The sequence below is a fragment of the Dipodomys ordii genome, unplaced genomic scaffold, assembly GCF_000151885.1.
Source record: "Dipodomys ordii isolate 6190 unplaced genomic scaffold, Dord_2.0 Scaffold82, whole genome shotgun sequence".
Taxonomy (NCBI): Eukaryota; Metazoa; Chordata; class Mammalia; order Rodentia; family Heteromyidae; genus Dipodomys; species Dipodomys ordii.
The window spans coordinates 9,904,955-9,920,134 of NW_012267298.1; the positions used below are offsets into that span (position 1 = coordinate 9,904,955).

Sequence of the window (15,180 nt, forward strand, 5' to 3'; positions counted from 1 at the left end):
AGCACAGGTTCCAACACTGATTAAAGGATATTATGTCTCTGGTGTGCTTTCAAACAATAAAAGCTGAAGGATGGACAAGGGAAGAGTGTGACCACTGGCCTGTAACCCTCGTTAGTGGCTACTCGGACGCCATCTTGCTATTCTGCCTGCTGTGACATTCTTCGTAATAAGAGTACTATGTATATGTGTGCATAGACTTACATATGTATGTAATTATGTTTATATATATATATATATACAGTCATGTACTGCACAACAATGTTTTAACAATGACAGACTATATAAACAATAAAATCCGGTAAGATCATATTTAAAGTGATGTCATGGCTATCTTTCAGGGGTAAGTACATTCTGATGTTAATTGACAAAGTTGCCTGAGTTATTTTTTCAGAACATATCCATGCTTTTAAGTGACATATGACATACACATATGTATGTGTGTGTGTGTGTGTGTGTGTATACACCACACATTCATTCACAATTATAGATGCATATGCAAATGCAGACACTGACACATTATGGGTGTGTGTTGGTAATTATAATTAGTGAACAGTTCTAGAAATGAAAGTCCCAAGGTATTTTATATGTGCTAAACACTTGCTCTTTTTTCTTTGCTACATTATACTATAAATCAAGCTCTATCTAATTCCCCCTTTACCTACATGTCTAAGATTCCACAGGCCCTTGCATGACATGCCAGGAGCAGGCCGCATGCTGGGCTGAAATCTCAGGGAGACTAGGAACCTGCCCACAACTAGTGCTTGAGTTATGAGAAAACCACAATCAGTGTGTGGTGTGGTGGGTCATGGCTGGGAGATGCTGAGAGCCCCCTGTTTGGGTGTATCTACTCTTTAGTAAAACATCTGAAAGGTTTCCTTGTCTGCAAACAGGGCCTATATAGGCTATCAGTCTTCAGTTACCAGTTTCTTGCTAGTCTTAGGCTCTTCGGTGATGAGAGGACAGAAAATGAGGAACACCTTCTCAGTCCAGAAGGTGTTACTTCTACCACCTGCTTCCCCAAGGTACTGCAGACACTGCTGGTGTCTGACCATGGGGAAACAGAGGATCAGACTGGGAAGAAGCAGGTTCTGAGTTTGGTGGCTACCAGCAGGAGCCCTGTCCTAAATAGCCCACTCTTGGTGCCAGGGAGGCCCATGGACACTTTGATCTTCCCCAGGCTGGGCTAAAGCTCATTTTCAGCACTTCAAACCTTGCTAAAGGAAGATCAGAGACAACTTGAAGATTAAAGGAAATTTCCTTTTCTTGCGAGAATGTTTTGAAGAAGGCCAAGATCTCAAATAGCTATGTGGCTGTTCATGCCCTCCTGCTCAATGATGGGATAGAGAGAGCCGACTGAGCCCCAGGCCCCCCTTCCAGAGGGGCAGAGCTGGCCCTGGTCCCCAGGAACTGGAGCATAGCACCAGGCGGAGAATCGCTTCCTAGCAGATCTACCCTGTGCCTCCACTGATCGAAGACAGTGGGAATGTGTAAGTCCTGCTCACACTATGGAGGCCAGGAGGTAAGGTGCCACCAATGACAAGTGGCTTCTAAGGACGGGAAAGTCCATCTACTCCCTGGCCCAGCTCCTACATGAGCCTCGGCCCTGTATCTTCAGAACTTCACGTGGTTCACCTCGAGGCCACCAGAGCAGCAGACGGCTCACTCCATCCTCATCTTAACTGGGCCTGGCAGCCCAACCACCACCTGCTGCAGGCACCTGCCCCAAGACCCCCTTTCTACACCGCGGAATGTGAGGCTGATGCTCTGGCTGGCCAGGTGTGGCCAGCTGAGCAATGATGGAACACCACTGAGCAATGATGGGTGTTGGCACACCAACACTACAACTTGATCATTCCGAGACCATACCATGTAGTCATGCAGGGGTTCAGCTTCTCATTAACATGATCTCCCTGGGTACGCTCTCTGTCTCTGTCTCTCCCTCTCTGTCTCTGTCTCTCTCTTTTCTCTCTCCTCTCCCCTCTCTCCTCCCATGTTCCCCCCTCTTCTCTGTTCTCTCTCCTCTCCACCTCTCATTTCTGGATGACTTCCTGAATAAACGCCTCACTCTTGAAACTCCCAACAGTGGAAATGATGTTTTGACTCCCCAGAGGATCAGACCGACCTATGACTACTCAGCAAACAGAGGCAGCATTCTTGTCCCGGGCAGCCACACAACCTCACACACACACACACACACACACACACACACACACACACACTTCCTCACCCGCTGTGCACGCCTGCTCTCCACACACCCTTGAACTCTCCCCACAGATTTCCATCGAGTGTCCAGGCTGGGAGCCAAAGAGAAGATTTATGACAAGTCAACCAGGTTCCATCCACCAAGGAAGCTTTTAATAAGCCAAAGTGGAAGAAAGACACTTGAAACAGTTGATTTACAACCTGAGGCTTGGCCAATGTGTAGGTGGAATCACTTAAGCAGGAAGATATTTCATGGCGACTTTAGCGGACTCTCAAGTGGGAGGTGGGCCCAGCTGTCCCGGTCTGCTGCCTGGCTCTCTGATTAAGTGTCTGGCATGGTGAAGTTGTGGGGAGTAGACAGGACACAGAAAACCTTGTTAAACAAGAGCGTGCCACACCCAGGCCTAGGCCTGTAGTTTGACATATGGTCAGTTCTCTCTATTCCAACAGGAATTCCACCCTTCACTCTAGTGAATGGAGCTGGACCCTAAGGAGGACTTCAGAAACAAGAAGTCTGGACTACTTAGCTTCCTTTGCCTTGATCTTTTGCCACATTGTTTCTCCAGTTACTAGACAACAACAACAACAAAGAGACAGGATAAAAGGCAAAGTTGATCACGTCATGAAGTAGAAGGCTCTGTCTGTCTGTCTGTCAGAAATTCTTGGCTGAAAATTTCTTTTAAGGCAAACAGTTCAACCCAAAAGGATTCCACATGCTGGAATCCCAGGGACACGGGGGAAGACAAAGCGTCACCTGACCCTGTCACACTTGGAATGGTACGCATGCCCAGCAGTGGAACAGAAATGGGTGGCCTCAGGAATCCTTCTTGAGAAGTAGAAGGACAGACAACAAAGGCTGGAGGATTTGGAGAGCCAAGCAAGAAGCCTAGGACTACACTGAGATGTAGAACAAGAACACCCAAGAGAGGAAAGCAGGTATCTGTGAGTGAGACTGTGAATCATAGAGTCAATGTATCTTCTTATTTCTGGCAATCCTGGGGAGGTAAGGGTTGAGCTCCGGCTTGTACTGGTTAGGCAGGTACTCTACCACCCGAGCCTCACCCCAGCCCTCTGTGCGGGAGGCCTCACTAGCTTTTCTCATTTGTGAATGCCAGACTGGATTCAAACATGATCTTGTCTCCACCTCCCCAGCAGCTATGAGTACAGGTATGAGTGACCGGGCCCACCCTTAGGTTTCTATCCTTCTTCGCGAGTTACAGGTGAAGAATGACAGCTGCGTTTCCTAATGAGAAACCAAGAGAGACTAGACCACAAACTGTGATGTTCTTGGGAAGGTGAAGGGGAGGTCAGGAAACCACCGATGGAAGAGCCATAAAACCACTGCTCAGGGAAATGTCTGCTTTCCATGAAAAACCATCATGTTTCAGGGCCAGATATACTGGCTGTGGACGAAGTGAGTCTTCAATTTCTGCAAGTACTCAAGTATTGCAGAGAAAGAACACTGAGAGCAATCCTTGACTCGGATAAGACCTGGCCTTCATTGATCCAAACGAGCACTTGTCACTTAGAGGTTTTACAAATTCTTATAATTACCACCTCTAGGGGTCTTAACAAGCACACAGGGCAGAGGGTGGGAACGACACGTTAAAATCAGTCCTATAAAACGGATTGGTAGATTGCATTTTAGAAGCATAACCTCATGTCTGTTTGTGCCTTACTAATTAGAACAAGCAGGATGATGAACTCTTTTCTGCCTGAAATACATGGAAACACACGGTCTGTCCACTTCAGCTTCCTTTCCACCCAGCTCCACGTCGCTGGCTATGCTTCCTTCCCTCAAAGGGGGGATGAGGAATTGTCTTTGCCTTTCGTTAAACTCTAGTGATGTTTGTTGACCTCCCTTTGAATCAGACAAGTCTTGGTTTCTGCATAAGCTACGTTCTTATTCTTATAAAAGGTACACTACGTTTTACACCCATGTCAGCTGTGTGCACAGAACCTCCACCCATCTGGCCCCAAGACCTCATTCGCAACCTACAGGAACCGGGGCCGCAGGCTCCTATCAGAGCTAGCACGCTGTGGCGGCCTGGCCAGACACAAGCAAAAGCATTGGTTGAATCAACACTCACAGGAGGTCCAGCAACCCCAATGCCCGCGTCTCCACGGCTACCAGGAGAGCCAGGGATCCCAGGTGCTCCTCGGTCCCCCTGAAAGAGAGAGAGAGAGGGAGGAGTGGTCAGTGCTATAAGGGTTCGGTAGAAGAGCGCTCTTCCTTAGATCCTAACTGCTGTGTCTTCCAATCCAGTTCCCACCCCTGTACTCTGAGATTTCCCATGATGCACCCAGGCAGCCCATCCTCCAGACAGGCCCAGCCTTACGTGTGATGTGGTGACAAAGGTCCAAATCCACTGTGCCCTCCTGCCCCCAACCAAACTAGCATTCCGCTCTTGTAGCCACACACGCATTCATGTTCCAACTCCAGGTCCCCAACCACCAGAAAATCCACTTGTCAATCTGCCAAGAATTTACCAGTGCCTTCCGTGTTGGGGGAGTGGCGGAGGGACCCGCGGCTGATTGAGGTCACACTTTGTTTCGAGTGTTAACGGTTCACTGTGTGGATTTGGCCTGGGTTTAAGTTCTGGCTTCACTATGTAAGAACTTCAGGAAAGTAACTAGTGCTCTGAAAGCAAGTTTCTTCATCTATAATAGAAGCAGCCACACCAGCCACTCTTATTAAGTGAGACAGAGCACACAGAGCCTGCAGCCGGTGCCTGGCCCATGGCACAAGCTAGCTGCTGTATTTGCAGCTCTGCTGCTCACCTGCTGCCATGATAAGAGGAGGCTCAGACCGGAGCCAGGACTGGCCAGGACTGCCACTGACGTCCGGGTGGCCTCACAAGCTCCTCTCAGCAGGGTCTCCCCTCTCTGTCCCCTCTGCCACTGCATACCAAGTATGGAAGCACCACTGGATTTGAGCATGAGACCCAAAAAATCCACCTGGTCCAGAACCCCACACACCAGGAGCCCCTGAAGACCCCGTGCAAATGAGAAGTGGACCTGCACTGCGAGAAGCCTCATGTGTGACCGAAATCACGCTGACCACGTGAGACTCCTGGGATGGGGGGAAGCCAGTGAGTGTCTCTGGCAATTTCACACAGTAGGACTGTATGAGGTGCTGTGTGTGTGTGTGCGCACGCGGGCGTGCACATCATTTCAAGATCACAGTGAAGTGCCCCCGGAACCTCCAGCCAATGGGTGCGTGAGAAGCGGAGGGAAGCGGGAGTGCACGGAGAGGAGCTCACAGCACGAAGTCCCCACGGCCCCTCCCTACAAGGGCCCATGCGCCATTTGCGTGCCAGCACTTACCTTGGTTCCTGGAGGGCCAGGGAAGCCGGGGGAGCCTCGCAGCCCCTGGGGAAGGGAGACACAGGGCAGGTGTGAGGTGGTGAGCCAGCACTGGCCGTCCATTGGCAGCCACGCTCTGCTGGGGGCGGGGCAGACGCAGAGCGGCTGTGATGGAGCCCTGACTTGTGAGCCACGTGGGACTCCGGCCTCCACGTGAGCAGAAGCACCTCGCCTGCCTCTCAGTCTACTTTTTCCACTTAAGATTAGTGAGGGGGAGGGGAGAACACGCAGGCAAGAATTCATTGTCCACACCACGGAACTGAGAAATGCGAGGGAAGGGTGGGTGGAAGTGGGCGAAGGCGATCAGCTGTTGAGCCAGATCAGGGGTGACTGGGAGCGGTGGGTGAGAATGTGGGAAGACGTGACATGGAGCAAGTCGCACTGTATTCAACTGCCTCAGTGAGTGGTGACTCCTTTGTACCACAGTTCAATATGACCAGCTTCCCACAGGTGACTGGAAAGCTGGGCTTCAGAGCAGGGCACACCTCATCCAAAGCCAGATCCCTATTCTTCTTGGCTGTGCTTAGAGCCCTGGGGTAGCTCATGGACACAGAACTTCCGAGGTTTCCTCTCTGCTCCTGCCCATGACTGTCCTGACCACGGGTAACTCATTTCACAACAGCCTCCCGCCATCACCAGAGGCTCAGAGGCCCCGGCTGGTGGCCACATCTTGGCATGGCCAGCGCCGGGCTGGGCCTGCCCTGCAGCGAGCAGTCCGCGTGGCTGCACTGGCCTGAAGTCAGCGCCCACACCCGGCGAAGCTGCGCTTCGCTTCCCGGCGTTTCAGGTAAACCAGGCTCGGCCACAGTCCAACAACGTTAAGTGGAAGGACTCAGATATAAGCAATGCGTTCTAAACGGCTTTCGCTGCAGTAGATGGTTGTAACTGTTTTATTGTATTGTTGTTCATGTCTTACTGTACTTAACATATAAATGACACTTTGCCATAGACTTGTGTGACTAGGGGAAGCATGGGGCGCGTGTCTTTATGTAGGACACAGAGCGTTATCCGTGGCTTCAGGATTTGGGGAGTGGGGGGAGGGCGGCAAAGCAGGTGCAGAAAATGCCGTTCACCCCAGACCTCACCTTTCCCAACTGGGCCCAGCTTATTGGCATTGACTACAGTGCTTCTTTATTTCTGTTCCTTTTCCTTTTCCAGTCTATTTTCTCCAGGCATAGAAACATGTTCCTGATACACACAGACATCGACATAGACACAGACACACAGACACACAGACAGACACACTCACACACACACTCACACACACTCACACACACTCTCACGCACACACACACAGACAGACACACACACAGACACACACACACACTCACACACACACTCACACACAGACACACACACACACTCACACACACTCACACACACTCACACACACACACACACTCACACACACACATACACACTCACACACACACTCACACACACACTCTCACACACACTCACTCACACTCACTCACTCACTCACACACACACACTCACACACACACACAGACACACATTCACACACACACACACTCACACACACAGACACTCACACACATATACACAGACACACACACACATACACACTCACACACACTCACTCACACACACACACACACACACACGGGCGCGCGTGAGCCGCTTACCGGTTCGCCGTCCTTCCCCTTCCCGGGTGGCCCGGGATCACCCCGAGGCCCCGCTGGCCCTGGGCGCCCTTCTTCGCCTGCTGTTCCCTGGAGAGAAAAGTAGACAATTTCCAGGGTCCACATTAGGCCGAGTTCAGCTTCCGGTGGGAGCCGCCCCTGCAGCGGACAGACTTCCTGGGGGGGCCGTGATGGAAAATGAAAGGCACGCGGGCGTGGACGGCACAGAAGTGGGCAGCACCCACTCACACTGAACTTCACCCTCCCAAATCCACATGTTAAAGTGCCACCGGTTAAGTTTAAAGGAGGTCATCCCGGGGTGGGAGCCACTGGGCTCTCGGATGAGGTCCATGGCCACAGACCTGGGAAGAGCAGGTGTCGAGAAGCGGTGGAGGGAAGATAGAGGTTGCAAAGGGAAGAGCGCGCCGGGTCAGGTCCGCCTCGTAGCCCTCCCTCCAGGACCCGGCCTGGGACAGCCTGGTCTGGGATTCCGGTCCCCACGGTAAATCTCCATTGCTCTGAGATCTGTCATTGTGCAGCCCACGAGAGCAACGTGACACAGGGAAGCCCAGGGGATGCGGATGGCGGCCTGCCGCCACCTCACACCCACGCAGGGAACGGCTGCCACCGCTCCGGCCTGGCAGGGGCTCCTCAGGTCCTGCTCAGCCGCTCTGGGCGGGGCCTGCCCGTGTGTTCCTTCACCAGATCGCTCCATTGGGAGAGAATCAGACAGACGGAGAGATGGAGAGCATGGGCAAGGAGCTGCTGAGCAAGCGAGGCTTTGAGCTTGCGACAGGACAGTTGCTCGTCTGTCCTCAAAGCTACACGCAGCTTCGGTGTGAAATACTGGGTCAAACCTGAGAGACAGACACACCAGACTGCAGTCCTGATGTTTAAATGTCCCAGCTCTCCTCTGATGGAGGAGGCCCAAGTCTGGCAAGCCTTGGATGGAGAGGGTCTCCCCAGGCCCATAGCCCGCAGCCTTCCCAGAGGCCACCACTGGGCTTGGGAGAAAGAACATTGTAGAGAGCCCCAGAAGTTCCCTGGGCCCGCTGCGGAGAACTAGAAGGGGTGTGGCTCCCCCTAGTGGCTGAATGGGCCAACAGCCCACTGGACTTCTGGGTTTGGAATGCTCAAACCTTTAAACATCTTAGTGATTGGAATTTAACCTTGACATCTCGGTCACCCCTTCTAGGCTCACCAGCTCATGTGTGACATAGGGTCCCCCACCCTTGGCACTGTCAGGGAAGAGCAGGGAGGGCCACCGTTCCTCTGCGTGTCCCCACTCATTACTGCAGTCTGAGATGGTATCCTTCTAAAACTTTTGTGTGCACATTGCCTATAAGGATTGTTATTGAGCCTGTGATCAGCTAACAGCCTCCACTACCCCCCCCCGCCCCAAGATATTTCCTACAGACTGGCTCATCTTTGTTCTTTCTAAAATAAATTGGAAAGATATATATTTTTTAAATGGAGCCAAAATGCAAACTCTGCATCTATTCTTGTTAAATTTTATATAGATACGAGAAAGTGATCCATCCCTGGAAAAGTGTCAGCAAACGCAGACTGCGAGGAACCTGGATGGAGAGTTTGGATAACGATGCTGGGAGAGGCATCTGCAGACGCTCTGTCAGGAGAGAGGGTGTGCATGTGTGTGCCACCAGCCCCGAGCCTCTGTCCTCTGCCGGCCCCCACGGCCTCGCTCCACCCCAGCCTACCCTGAGCACCTGCTCCCCTCTCTCAGCTTGGCTTCACCACTTTGGGTTCCGGGTAGCTCTGAGCATCCTCGTGAGCCTTCAGTCCCGGAGCCAGGGTCTTTCAGACCGGTTGATTCTTTCCAGTAGAATCCCTGGTCTTTACCTACTCTGTGCCAGTATCCATTTTTCCTCCAGCAGTGACAACTAGCCATGTCAGAAGGAGGCAGGCTGCCCCAGGAACAGACCCCCATCTCCTCCCTCCCCTCCCCTAGTGTAGAACTGCAGAACCAAGGCTTGGAAGCTGGCGTGCGTCCTGGGTTTGAATCCCACGCGACTCCCTCTGTGCATTCCAATGAGCACTCTGGGTTTCCACGGCTCTGGCTCCGTATCACCAAGAAGACGTTCTCAAGAGCACAGGCTGACAGACGCGTGCGGTGGGGTTTCAGTGGGCGTGGTAAAGGTGGTGTTCCCCCCAACCCCCCATCACCGGTGCACAATGGAGAGCCGGGCCACGGCGCCAGAGCAGGCGGGGCATGTGGTCACACACACCTGGCTGGGCAGCTCTCGGGCTGGGAGACATGAGCAAATCAATTCGCCCTGAGCGTCCATCTCCACAGCTATCAAGGGGCGGGAGGTTAGAGGAGAGGGTGGGGAGCCACAGGGCCTTCTCTGCCTCCTACTCATTCTGATTTGTGGGTCCTAACCCAGGCCCCGAGTGGCAGGGGGTGCTCTACTCCCAGCGAGGCCTCTGGGCCGAGGGCATGCATGGTGCTCACCTTCTCACCCCGCTCGCCATCTTTCCCCGGCGGGCCTCTGATTCCCGGAGTGCCCTAAAGAAAGGAAGGTTATTCACACAGTCAGCTGGAAACACAGCATGAACAACTGGAATCAGTCCTATGGGGGACTGGGGACCCCCTGAGCCTACCTAAAGGTGGAAGAGCCTGGCTCTGTGCTGTCCACCCAGGGCCACTCTTGGGTGGGGCCACTAGCCACCTGCACAAGGCCAGACAAAAGGCTCATGCGAAAGAAGTTGATGCAGACACTGAGGGACAGGAAGGGTGGAGCGGGCAAGACAGCCAGTTCCGTACGCACTTGCTGCCTGTGCGGCCTGGGGTCAGGAGAGTCACTCCCTATCCCTGAGGGCCATCACACCAGCAATGCCCGAGAACGTCTGCGGGACCAGCATTTGTCCTCTAAAGGCAGATGATTATTACTTGGAGACGTTTGATGAATGTGTAGGACTCACCTCACACTACAGTGGAGAATAAACTGCCTCGGCCCCTGGCGAGATGTCAGTGTGTTTTATTAAAGAACATTCGAGTCTAAATCAATGTTGATGGTGAACCGTGAAGCTGGGTCATCAGAGACGCTCTGGGCCTCTGCATCTGAGCTGGAGAGGTCGGACCTCCGCACACCAGAGGAGGCAGGGCCCAAAAGGTGACTCAGCACCGCCTGTGCACCCTGCAGGGGAGGGCAGAGGCCTCCGGGAGCCCGGCCCGTGTCTCACTGCCCGTCCAGGGAGAGCTGGGTCTGAATGCCCATGGGGAACAGGCAGCAGGCAGCCTGTGACCAAACTCTTTAACTTCATTTTGGTTGTCTAAACGTCTCCACGTTTCTTCTAACACCAGCAAAAGGCACAGACTTCTCCAACCCCAACACTTCCATTTACCACCCAGAGGGTTGAAGCAACCCTAGCAGGATCACTGGTGACACGGGCCACCAATCCCACTCCCTCCCTGTGAGCCCAGGACACTGAGAGAGAGACAGAAACTCAATAGAAGATACCAAGGGCCCAGGGCCGTTACTCACCGCGCTTCCTGGGGGGCCACTGACACCGGGGGGTCCTGCAGGCCCAGGAGCACCCTAGCCAGAGACACAGCACATGAGAAAGGCCAGAAGTCTTGATTAGAAACAGCTGACCCTAGCCACGCTCTGTGCCCGTCCCTCCTGCAGCTCATTGGGACTTGCTAGCACAGCCTCCCACCGGATATCCCCTCCCCAGAGGAGCCAGGCCTCATGCGTGGGCTTCCGGCACAGAAGAGAAAAACAGGGAGCAGAAGGGCACTGCCCAAGCACAGGATAGAAGGGTGAGGAAGCCAGGACGCGAGGCTGGGCCCGGAGCACAACCCCAACAGCACGTGAGGATTGCAGGCGTGTGAATGCCCTGCTCTCCGCCCGAATTCTAACTGAAAGGAGGAAAGGAACACTGAAGACAGAGCAAGCTGCTCAGAGCCGACCTGGATAGAAAAGGTCCTTGAGACAGATCAGTCCAAAGACACTCAAGAGAGAGAGAATAGGGCCGGGCCAAGGCAGACTGTGGGTTGGACAGGAATTTCTCATAAATCTGTGGAGAGTGATATCCTGGGCTTGGAGAAGGAACAGTGCTGTGGACACGCATGTGTGCACACGCGTAAGGAAAGACATTTCTCTGTTGGACTGAAGACCAAAGCGTGTCCCCTTGTGCTCCCTGCTCAGGCCTGGTCCCCGTCCTGGTCTCCTCTCTGTCCACGGGAAGCAGGTGGCACACAGGACACAGGACTTACAGGACTTCCAGCTGCTCCAGGGGCCCCGTGGGAGCCATCTTGTCCCTTGGCGCCCTGTGCAGGAGACAGAAAGAAAGGTCAGAGGTCAGAGTCCTTCATCCTCAAGGCAAGAAAGTGTCAGCAAGCCCCAACATGTCAAAAATCAGATGATCCACACAGAAGCCCCGGGAGCGGCTCTCGCGCGTGTGGAATGGCACCTGCCATGGGGCCTCGTCCTCACCCTCACCACGGCCCCCAGTGCCACCAGACTCCCACCGCGGCACAGAGGGTAGTAGCACGGCCAGACAGAAGCTCCCGGGATCTCGGCTGGGCAGGCCAGTCCACCAGGCCCTCTGTGCTGTCTGGATTCCTCCAGACAATCCGAAAAATCGCTAGGAACCATCCAGAGCGGCAGCGCACACGGGGAGGGAAGAAAATGCAGTCAAAATGCCACCATACGCCAGGCATCCTCTACGCCGAGGCTGCTGACTGAGAGGAGGGGAAGTGATTTTCTGATTGTGAGGACATGTCTCCTGTGACACACGTGGGACTCAGGCCAGCTCCGCCCAGCGATGACAAGACAGAGTGCGTAAGGAGGACAGAGCCTGGCTGAGTTATGGAGGAACTGGGATGTGTGAGGACCTAGCACCAGACCACAGCACCCTCTGGTGGTAACTAGAGAAATGCCAGGCGAGGGTAAGGATGAAGGCAAAGAGCACATAGGGATTTCAAACGCCTGGAAAGGGGCTGGGAAGGTGGCTCAGTGGTAGAGCACTTGCCTTGCTTGCATGAGGCCCTGGGTTCGATTCCTCAGCACCACATAAACAGAAAAGGCCGGAAGTGGCGCTGTGGTTCAAGTGGTAGAGCGCTAGCTTTGACAAGAGCTCAGGGACAGCGTCCAGGCCTAGAGTTCAAGCCCCAGCGAAACACCCCCCTCCCCCCCCAAAAAAATGTGGAAAGTGAGCTTTCTTACCGGAGGTCCAATGGGTCCCCAAGGCCCCGGGTCTCCAGGACGGCCCTGTGGTCCCTGAAATGAGACAGTCTGTCCGTCAAGCAGCTCATCACCCTAGTTCCCAGCACACGGGCTGTGGTGTGGGCATGCACAATGGGTACAATCTGAGCCAGGATGTGCACCAGGTCCCGCTGGGCTCCTGGCTGGAGCTGGCTGGCTCCCAGGCACCCGGGGGTTACTCTCGGGGGGGGAGCACATGCGGGCACTGGCACTCACCGCTTCCCCGGGCACACCAGGATCGCCCTTCTCTCCTTTGGGCCCTTGTTCTCCCTGTGGGTGGAAAGCATGGAGAACAGGTCACTGGGCTGTGTCTGTGGGAATCTCCCCCTGGACACACTCCTTCCGGTGCACACACCCCTCCTCCCACCCTCAGCTTAGCACAGGCTCCTCCCATCAGTGGACGGGCCTGCAGGGTCTTCACCTCCCCAAGGGTGAGTCCTGGGGCTCAGGCCTCTACCCTCCCACTCTCCCGGGACTCTGATGGATTCTGACTCCTCTTTCCTACTGAGGGTGGGACCCTCTTCCTTGGGGAAGGAAGTGGGTCCCCCACACATCCAAGTCCTGCTGTTAGGGACCCCCAGAGTCCAAACTCTTCTCTGTGGCAGCTGCTAAGTTTCAGCTTTACACGTATTGGTGTGGCCTGGCCGGCGTCCCCTCCAGCTCGGCACCTGCAGAGAGGCGGATCATCGGGGATGACGATGAGGAGGAAAGGGCTGTCACAGGCCACTTCTTGAGGGAGATGGGACCAGGCTTTGTCAACAGGACCTGGGGCTGAATACCATGCTTGGCATGGTCTGACAGATGAAGGGACTGAACTCCTGGGGGTGATGAGGCCCACCTCCTCGGATGCTTAGGAGGACACGAGATCATCCCACAGCCCACAGGGGACAGGGCGGGGGCAGCCGGCGGGAGGCTAGACCACCCCGCAGCAGAGGGGCAGGCATGGGTAGCCGTGAAAGAGACCCCGCTGCAGAGTTGTGTCGACCGGCTTAGACCTTGACTGGTTTCATATCTGCCACACACACAGAAGGCATGGCAGAGAGGGGCTGCTTGCAGGGGCAGGAGCAACACAAGTGCGTTCATGCAGAAGGTCCGCACATGGACGTAGAGTGGCTTCCTCAAAGAACAGTATCTCTCACTATGAGAGAGAGATACTGGGTTTGCCTTCTGCAAGCAGAGAAACGGGATGAGCATTCGCTTCAAACGTGGGCAGGAGTCTTGCCCGGGCAGGAAGCTTATAAATGAAGGTTTTGGAAAGAAGGAGGGGGGGGGGGGGGGGACCCTGGAGGACACCTGGGGCAGATGCTAGTGACTCCATTGGAGACTGTGGCGCCACCTGCTGGTGGTCTCACTCGGCTCTCGGTCAATGCAGGGACAAACTCAGGAGCTGGCCAGCAGCTCCCACCTACCCTCCACTCCAAGCTCCTCTCTGGCCACCAGCTGGGGCCACAGGGCATGCCCTGGGGTCTGTCTGCCTCTCTCAGGACTACCACTCAGTGGCGTCCCACCCCTCAGGGCTGTCCTCGGATTACATGAGACTGCATCTGCCATGTGTCCAGGGGGAGATTCCCACAGACACAGCTCATTCCCGCCCCTGGAACGGCCCCGGGGAACAGGAAGAAACATGGCTAATTCCACAAGGACATGACTCCAGCGTGTTTCTTTCTGGGGACACTTCACACAGAGAGGACTTGCAGAGCGGCTGCGACCTTTCGGTCACCAGCAAGAGTTCGGGGACACACAGGGAGGAGTCTGCTGTAGGAACGAGACTGCAGGGAGCAGGAAGGTAAGCGTGGGATGTGTCAGTGCTAAGGAGAAAGCACGCACCACAGGCAGGCCACCTAAGACCTGCCCGGGCCCGGGACACGGCAGGTGCTCTATCTACAGGTGAAGAACGTATGGCCATGGCTGCCCGCTCCTATTGCACCCACTGTCAGCCAGTGTCCATGTCGGTCACACCAAAGCCCATCTCTGGACTCTCAAAAGACTCCCTTGAAGGGAGTGTGCCTGTCCAACATGGCCACTTCGGAGCCACGCCCTCATCCCTAGCCTCGGATCCCTCCTGGAGTTCTCCTCTGTAATCCCTAACCCTGTGACTTGCCAGTCCCACCTCCCCCAGCTCCAAATGCTTTCTGTGTCCAGCCGGTATCTCTGAACCCCATCAGAGAGCCTGCTCCGCTCTCCGCCATCTTCCCTGTCCATCAGCCCCTGCTCCCCTCGTGAGCATCCTCAACACTGATGGGGAAGAGAAGGAGCTGAACTTTTCCCTCCACTCGGTCTCCCATCTTCTATTCTTCTCATTGCATAGCAAATTGTACTGTCCCTCCAAATCCCAAATCCCCGTGTACTACTGGAAGACACACACCCATGGAGAGCAGGGAAGAGTCAAACGCAGTATCACCATCCAGAGCCATCAATGCAAACATGGGTTACCATGACAACCCCCCCCCCCGCCCCAGAGTCCTGCAATTGCCTGCTATGAAAACTTCTTTTTCTTTAGTCACAATTACCTCACTTTGATTCAGACAGCGGCTCCCTGGCTGCCTCAAAACCACACAGGATGTCATCACCCGGACTTAAAAGTGGAGGACAAGGCCGTGACCCTGATCCTCTCCTGGTGTGCTTTCCCAGGGCACCATTCTAGCAAGTCTTTTCAGAAGAGGCTGATGATGTGTAGACTAGTTTTAATCTTAAGGGCCTCTGGGGGAACCTGACAGAGGTGAAAGGGCCAGTAGCAC

The 15,180-nt window shown here is 54.4% G+C and overlaps 1 protein-coding gene across 1 annotated transcript in view; it reads right to left on the reverse strand.

Annotated features, from left to right (window-relative positions):
• Col22a1 (collagen, type XXII, alpha 1) overlaps positions 1 to 15,180 on the reverse strand; it is a 155,337-nt gene that overhangs the window by 17,544 nt on the left and 122,613 nt on the right. The window contains exons 39-46 of the mRNA XM_013025135.1: positions 12,659 to 12,712; positions 12,404 to 12,457; positions 11,452 to 11,505; positions 10,718 to 10,771; positions 9,685 to 9,738; positions 7,215 to 7,301; positions 5,530 to 5,574; positions 4,293 to 4,370 (exon numbers count right to left, since the gene is read on the reverse strand). Of these exons, the coding sequence (XP_012880589.1) occupies positions 4,293 to 4,370; positions 5,530 to 5,574; positions 7,215 to 7,301; positions 9,685 to 9,738; positions 10,718 to 10,771; positions 11,452 to 11,505; positions 12,404 to 12,457; positions 12,659 to 12,712 (480 nt within the window). The remainder of the gene's footprint in view (positions 1 to 4,292; positions 4,371 to 5,529; positions 5,575 to 7,214; positions 7,302 to 9,684; positions 9,739 to 10,717; positions 10,772 to 11,451; positions 11,506 to 12,403; positions 12,458 to 12,658; positions 12,713 to 15,180) is intronic.